General features: G+C 37.2%; 1 protein-coding gene across 1 annotated transcript; it reads left to right on the forward strand.

The window, feature by feature from the left end:
- The first annotated feature begins 745 nt into the window (after window positions 1-745).
- LOC146320784 (gypsy retrotransposon integrase-like protein 1) lies at window positions 746-7,619 on the forward strand. The gene is made up of 8 exons (XM_084729628.1): window positions 746-1,088; window positions 1,678-1,871; window positions 1,954-2,065; window positions 2,162-2,300; window positions 4,501-4,555; window positions 4,650-4,907; window positions 4,987-5,103; window positions 7,006-7,619. Exons 1-8 carry the CDS (start codon window positions 920-922, stop codon window positions 7,261-7,263), a joined length of 1,302 nt encoding a protein of 433 aa, XP_084585754.1. The 5' UTR covers window positions 746-919; the 3' UTR covers window positions 7,264-7,619.

The raw sequence follows: 7,619 nt of genomic DNA on the forward strand, positions 1-7,619 counted from the left end.
ACTACCAAAATTCTTTATTTTTATTATTTTTATTATTAAAAAGCTTTGGCTTTTTAACTAATATTCAAATATTATACATAATTCAAATATTGATTTATTGTCAGCGCAGCTATTCAGAGCGGTTTCAGCATTTTAACAAAAATTCAAATATTTTACTAAATTCAAATATTAATTTATTTTCATGGCAGCTGTTCAGTGTGGCTTCAGCCTTTCTACAAACATTCAAACATTCAAATCTTTCAGACTTCATTTTATTCAAGGCAGCATTGCAGTTTGGCTTCAGCTTGCAGCATTCACACCCCCAATTTCTTCAGAAATTGCTTTTCTAGTTATTATTATCATTATTATTATTATTATTATTATTATTATTATTATTGTTGTTGTTGTTGTTGTTGTGTTTCATGTCATGTGATCACTACATTCTGTCAAGTTTCATGGAAAGTGAGTGGAAAATCCCAACTGTAGCATTTACTCTTGTGTATTTTATTTATTATTATCTATTAGGTTTTTCGTATAATAGTTTAGTTATAATAATAATGTATTGTTTCCAATGGAGGATGTACATTTTGTAGTTACTCACTGCCACTAGTTGAAAAAAACGTGACATATTAACATGCTTCCGGTCAAGATACTCAAAATAAAACTAACTTGACAGAGGCCCTTTAACGTGTACCATTCGTTCACCAGAGGGGAGCGCTAATACAACAAAATGTATACAAAGCACGTACATGCAAAAGTAGAAGAAGATGAAGAAGACAAGCACACGCTTCTTCCTTCGTCCTGTTGTGATTTTGTTGTGGCTCGTTCGTCTTCGTTAGCAGTCGCTAGCAGTGCTGCCAAATATGCCGATTGGCGGCCAGTATATTTGTGTTTATTGAGGTGTAATAATCGCTGTCATTTGTACTCATTTTTAGGGGAAATGTTAAGCGTGGAGTCGCTGCAAGTGGCTGAGGAGGAGGTGGTTGAATCCAGTTCCAATAAACTCGGTGACATTTACACTTTCGTGGCTAAAGGTTGTTTTCCTCAGACCATAAATCCTCTACGAAAGAAGAATCTCAAAAGATACGCCCAGAAGTTTATCATTGACGGTAAGTTTGCTGATGGAAAACCCTATCGTGAATGCATTGCTTGGTCTAGCCTGTTGGCATCACGAAATATCATTAAAAAAAACATCAAATGAAATATAAAACAAAACAGATATCGCGTAAGACATAAAATGATATATTGTATGAATTTGTATGAACCTGTAGAAAATTCGGCTCGCTAACTAGGCGTTTTACTGTAACCAGGACTAAATATCAGCTATATCTCAAGTTCTAAAACTGACTCTTAGTTTAAAGTTATTGTGTGCATTGGTGGAAGAATATAGGTATACCACTACTTATACAAATGATCATTTTCTGGAAATAAGTGGTGTTTAGTAAATAGAGTGTAGGCCGAACTGAGGGATTGACCTCAAGTGCTTACAGGAGGTCCAAACTATGTTTTATGTGTATGTTTACCACCCAAGATAAGCAAGAGAGCATTAAATGCTGTATTTTTTGAATTGAGTGTGGTGTGCCATCCTCTTCTTATGTGACAATCATTAATGGAAAGGGTGTTCAGGAGCCTCTGATTGTCAGAACACCAAAAGTGTGTCACAGCATGTCTCACTCTTCATTCATATCTTCATTTAAGATGGCAAGCTGTACTACGTGGGACCCAAGAAAGATGAGAAGAGGGAGGTGGTCATAGAGGCTGAGAGGAAGAGGCAGATTTTTCTTGACTGCCACTTTAATGACATCGGTCATCACCTGGGCCAAAAGAAGACGGTCCACAGGATCCAGAGCAAGTACTACTGGTTGGGGATCATCAAGGACGTAGTGGACTGGGTACACACATTTTTTGTCTCCAGCATACTGGGACATAATGATAATACTGTTTAACCGCAATGATTACTGTTTGCTGTTTCAGATCAAAGTATGTGAGACCTGTCAGCACACAGAGAGGAATAAAAATCTGGCGAGGACTGTCCGGCCTATAAAAGTGGACGCACCTTGGGATATTGTCGGAATCGACATTATAGGTATTTGCCTCAATTACTGTCATCAAATATATACTTTTTTATGTATAATTTCTTTCCACAGTTTAAAACCTGCTGTTTGTCTCTTCTGTTCACCAGGACCTTTCCCAGAGACCCAGCAAGGAAACACACATGTCACGGTCCTCATTGATTACTTCAGTAAATGGCCAGAAGCTTTTCCAGTGCAAAAGGCAGATGCTTTCTCTGTTGCCAGATGCATTTCCAAATGTATATACAGGTAAAAACATTTCATGTCAACAGAATTAAATACATGCCACAATTACCTCTAAGTCTTTGAAGGGATAGTTTGGATGATTTAAAGTGGGGCTGTATGAGTTGCTTATCCATGGTCAGTGTAGGAGGCAGTTGGCACATCCCTAGTTTGGAGAAGCAGTAGGGTTAAAGGTGCAGGAAGATGAGCAATGTACTGCTGTGAACAGGGTGGAATAGAAGAGAATTTCATTGTTGATTAATCTGTCAGTCATTTTCTCAACTGATTGATTAGTAGTTTGGTCCATAAAATGTCAGAAAATTGTGAAAATGTTTGATCAGTGCTGACATCCTCAATTGTCTTAACCCAAAGGTGTTCAGTTTACTGCCATAAACTAAACTGAACTAAGAGACTAAAACTCAAAGACTAAAGAAACTAAAGAAACCAGAAAATATTCACATTTAAGAAGCTGATATCAGCGATTTTTTTCTTGAAAAATTACACAAATCGAATTATCAAGTATTAAAATAGTCGGTGATTGATTTAATAATTGATTAATTGTTGCAGCTCTGATTTGCTGTGCATGGCTGCTCTACATTCCACACATGCAAGAGTTTTAAACAGCTATTGCTATTGTTTTAGACATTTATTCCAAAGTAATAGACAGTTTTTTCACCGTTGTAAACAGTTTTTACTCATTTCTCATTGTATGGAAACACTGGTACCACTTCATTATGAGACCGCCCTCAAAAATGATAAATGGTTTATCATTAGGTTATTAATTAGGTTGTAAACACTTTATAAATAAGTAATAAAAAGTTATAAACAAGTGATAATGTAGTTTTCATATGTTGTGATGGGCTAACTATTTATCAAGATTCTGTCTCAGTCTAATTAGTCTTACTAATGAGTTATTAACATTTATAACTGATAAAATGGAGCCTTATTGTTAAGTGTAAAACAGTGTAGCTGAAAATGTCGAGGTAAACAATATGGCCAGAGCCTCAATGTATGAATGTGGTTATTTGATATTTTGATATGATATTGACTTTTAAGATAGGCTGACATAGGTTAAATGCTGGCAGTTTATTAACAAATATCAGATGAAGCTGACTGGTATAAATGCTGCTGATGACAAAGTAAACTAAATACACAATGAGATGTGAGGCTTATCAGTACAGATAAATGCAGCTTCATATCTGTCAAGCAACAGATGTTTACAACCTAATTATTAACAAGCTATAAACCATTTATAACTCATTTATAAGGGTAGTCTTATTATAAAGTTGTCGCCACATACTATTAGAATTATTAGTCCTTTAATATGGAGTGTTATGATGATGTTGGCTGGACGGTGATGGGGGGGGGGGCAGTGAAGATGTCTTCCAGTGAAGGAAGGGGAACTCCAGTGATTTTTCTGGGCTCTGTTTATGGCCCTCTGGAGAGCTCTTCTGTCTGCTGAGTACCATACTGTAATACAGTGTGTCAGCACATTCTCTTTAGGGTCAGCAGCACAACTTAATTTAGCTACCTACAAGAAAATCAGTATCAGTTTAAGTGTGCACTATATTAAGAACATTTTCTGTGCTTTACCTTGCAGTCACAATGTCTCCTCTTTTGGGAAACCACCCTTATATAAGCCAGAATCGTTCTCTCCAAAGCCACCAAACTTCTTTGGCAAAAACAGTGATTTCACCTCGCAGACCACAAGAGTTGCTGGTGTGCTGCTGCTTCAATCTGTTAGTTAGTTTGTGTTATAGTGTGACTTCAGCGAATCTGAACTAACTTTTTAAAGCACTGAAATCACACAGTAACACAAACTAACTAACTAATCGAGGCAGTGGTAGACCGGGAGCTCTCGTGCTTATTGAGGTAAAATTACTGTTTTTGCCAATGGAGTCTGGTGGCTTTAGAGAGAGTAATATTACCCTATATAACAGCCTGCTGACCTCCATCTACTGTAGGTAATACACTGATTATACACAAGTATCTCCTACAACCCCACTTCAAATCGTCCGAACTGTTCCTTTAATTAGTTCATTTCAGTTCAATCCAATGAAATACTTTATTGCCACATCAACATGGTGAGCTCACATGGGACAGAAAAGACAAAATAGTAAAATCATTCACTTACAGAATATAAAACAATAAATAAGTTAAAAATAATTATAAAAAAAAAAACATAAATAAAACTTGACATTGAACTCACTGTTCTCTGTTTAATCAGGTTTGGTGCCCCTAAAACAATAGCGTGCACACAGAACGCTGACTTCTGTGATGAGGTGAGTCACAATGTTAATTAGAATAAACCGATCAATAATAGGATCAGAGATTGTAGCGCCGTTGTAATCAGCGCCCATGTTGTTTTGTTTTTAGGTGACGAAGCTGCTGTGCGACAGGTGGAGCATCGTGCAGAAGGTCTCTCCTCTGGAACAGCCTCAGCTCAACCCGCTCCACGACTGCACGGGTCCTTTACTGAAGGAGGCCGTGGTGCAGATGGTGACGGAGAAGCAGACGGAGTGGGACGACTTCCTGGACCCTGTGCTGTTTCTGTTCCGGACGTCCACCAACCCTACGACCAAGTTTACCCCTTATTCCCTCATGTTCAGCAGGAAAGCTAATTTACCAAATGAGGTCCGGACTCCATTGTCGAGAAAAACGTTTCTAACAGTTTGGTTTGTTCTGCTTACTAATTTTATTTCCTTCCTTCCAGACTGCATTGAGCCTGCTGAATTATGACGAGCAGGAGCAGGACATGTATTCCACAAAGGAGAAGGCCTCCACATATATGACCATAATGCAGGAGCAACAGAACTCTGTGAAGCAGCTGGTAATTTACACAGTTTATTTAGTCTTGTGCTGTTATTAGGAGTGCTGGTGGTTGATCTTGTTTGTTTGATTGTCACATGCACATAAGACGCTGCTTTGTGTGCTCTGACAAAAGTTCAGGACAGGAATGATGATTTGTTTCATTTATTATTATTCAGGAAAAGATTAAAATTAACATAATAAAATCAGGTACAATTAAAAGGGCCTGACTCAGTTAAAACCGGTTTAGAGCAGGTTCCTGTTCTGCAGCTCATGAAAGACAAATTCACATCACAAAACAGAGACAGTTAACAAAAACAAGAAGACAGACAGCAACACGGACATATAGAGAGTCGAGGACTTAAATGAAGTGCGCATTACTACATCTTTTTAAAGTCCTATGAAAGGGTGACGTTACTTTGTTGGTGTGATATATAATTTTTCTTTTTTGTATGAGACGTCACACAGAGGGATAAATCTTAAATGTTTTATTGTTTGGATGGTAAGACTTTCTATGAAGGTCATGTCTGTAATGCATTACAACATCATACAGTCGCTAATAACCTTTTACATTGTTGTCACTTTACTTAAAGCTCAGAAAGCCATTCTATAGTGTGTTATTGATGTTTTTTAAGACATTATTCCATTCAGAAACTTAGAATTTATAATTTGTTGCAATGCATTCGCACAGTTCCCTATGTGTCTTTATAATTGGCGAGTAGTTTTCTTATATGGCTTTGTTAAATACTCGATTCTGATTGGTTAATTACAGCTTTCTAAGGTCGGTTATTTCTATATACCAGACCATTGCTATAAAGGACAGGCCGTTGCTATGGACAGGTGTGATCATAGATTAGGGAGGAACAATAAAATCACTGTTAAATCACAAAAAAAAAAAATTTTAAATAATATTTTATGCCATATTATTGTTTTTTGGCATATTACCATGTAAAAAGCAGGATAATGTACAGTGAGCAGGTCTCTATTGCCAAAGAAAGCTATAAAATCATTTTAAAATTAATATTTGTCTCAAATATTTGCTAAGTAACCATGTAATAAGTGGGATAATGTACGGTATTATTCAGTATAATAATAGTATTTGCGTCTGTTTCCTACATCATCCTGTCAGGGTTTATTTCACAATAATGACCTGCTCACAGTACATTATTCCTGTGTAACCCAGGGTCAGATTCTTCTCTCAAGCAATGTTGTCACTTTGACACGGAGCTATAAAGCATTATGAATTCTGAACTTATAAGACATCATATCATGGATTTTATAAGACATATAAATGCATTATAATTTCTTATTAATGTGCTCATAATGCATTATAGACATGACTTTCATAACAAGAGTTTTAGTCACCAATGAAGATGCATAGATTTAAGGGACATTTAAATGCCTGAATAATGGAATCTTTAAAGCTGCATTAGCTTAAAAAAACTGATGTATTATCACTTAGTAAAGTTGTCATAGTGAACTTCTTAAACGGCTGCCAGTTGCAAAATTAGCACAGCTGTATTTCTGATCACCTTACAAATTTAGGTTAGGTTTCAGAAAAATTGGCAGGCAAAGTAAAACATAAATAAAAACATGCTGCAATGATTTGCAAAAACTCAACTTCTGTTCAGTCACATACAGTGAAAAGAAAAGGCTAGCCAGAAATATCACTGCAAATCCATGTTGCATCATGTCTTTTATGTCTCTATTCATCATTTAAACTACAGATTTAACACCAGTTTTATGAGACAATAAACATGTTGACAAAAATATTCACAAATATACGACGAATTAATATAACTGGCTGTGTGTAACATATGGTAGACAGAGAGAGAAGCTCCTCAGCTCAGATGTTCATGTCTGTTTTTGAACTTTATAACATCTCTTCTGTTTGTGTGTCTGGATTTGTGTGTCCCACTTCCAGGTGATAGCCAACATGAACGCGGCCTACAAACAAGAGAAGAAGAAGAACGCCAAACGGAGGACGCACAACATGCCCTCGATGACCTTTAAAATCGCAGACCCCCTGTTTGGCGCAGGAGACTCGCCCTCCCCGAAAAAACTGAAAGAGAGCTTATATTTGTCTTTCCCCGTCGAGACGGTGCTGGACACCGAGCAGAGCGGCTCAGAGGACATCAAGACCGAGTTGGCGTACCACTTAGCCGAGTCTGACGTCCACTGAGGGGGATGGCACGAAAAGATCGGAGAGAGGACTCTACATGTTGTCATGATCTGCCTGAAGTGGTGGACAGAAAAGATGGAAATCCAGATGAAGTTGGTGAAATGAGTGTGATGATCAGTGCTGCTGACACTCACGCCAGTTGAACACACTGCTGGTTGATATTTCACTTGTAGATGCACTTAAACAGAATTCTCTGGCTCAAGAAATGTCAGTAAACATTGAATTGTTGAGCTTTCCCCCTTATTCCCCTACAAAAAAAACGTTGTTTCCCATGAAAATGATGTTAACTTATTTCACTTTGTCATACAATAGATTTTTAAGCTACAATACTTCAAAATAAAGGTATTGTTGTTTCA

The sequence above is a fragment of the Lutjanus erythropterus genome, chromosome 10 (genome assembly GCF_056507025.1).
Source record: "Lutjanus erythropterus isolate fLutEry1 chromosome 10, fLutEry1.hap2, whole genome shotgun sequence".
Taxonomy (NCBI): domain Eukaryota; kingdom Metazoa; phylum Chordata; class Actinopteri; order Lutjaniformes; family Lutjanidae; genus Lutjanus; species Lutjanus erythropterus.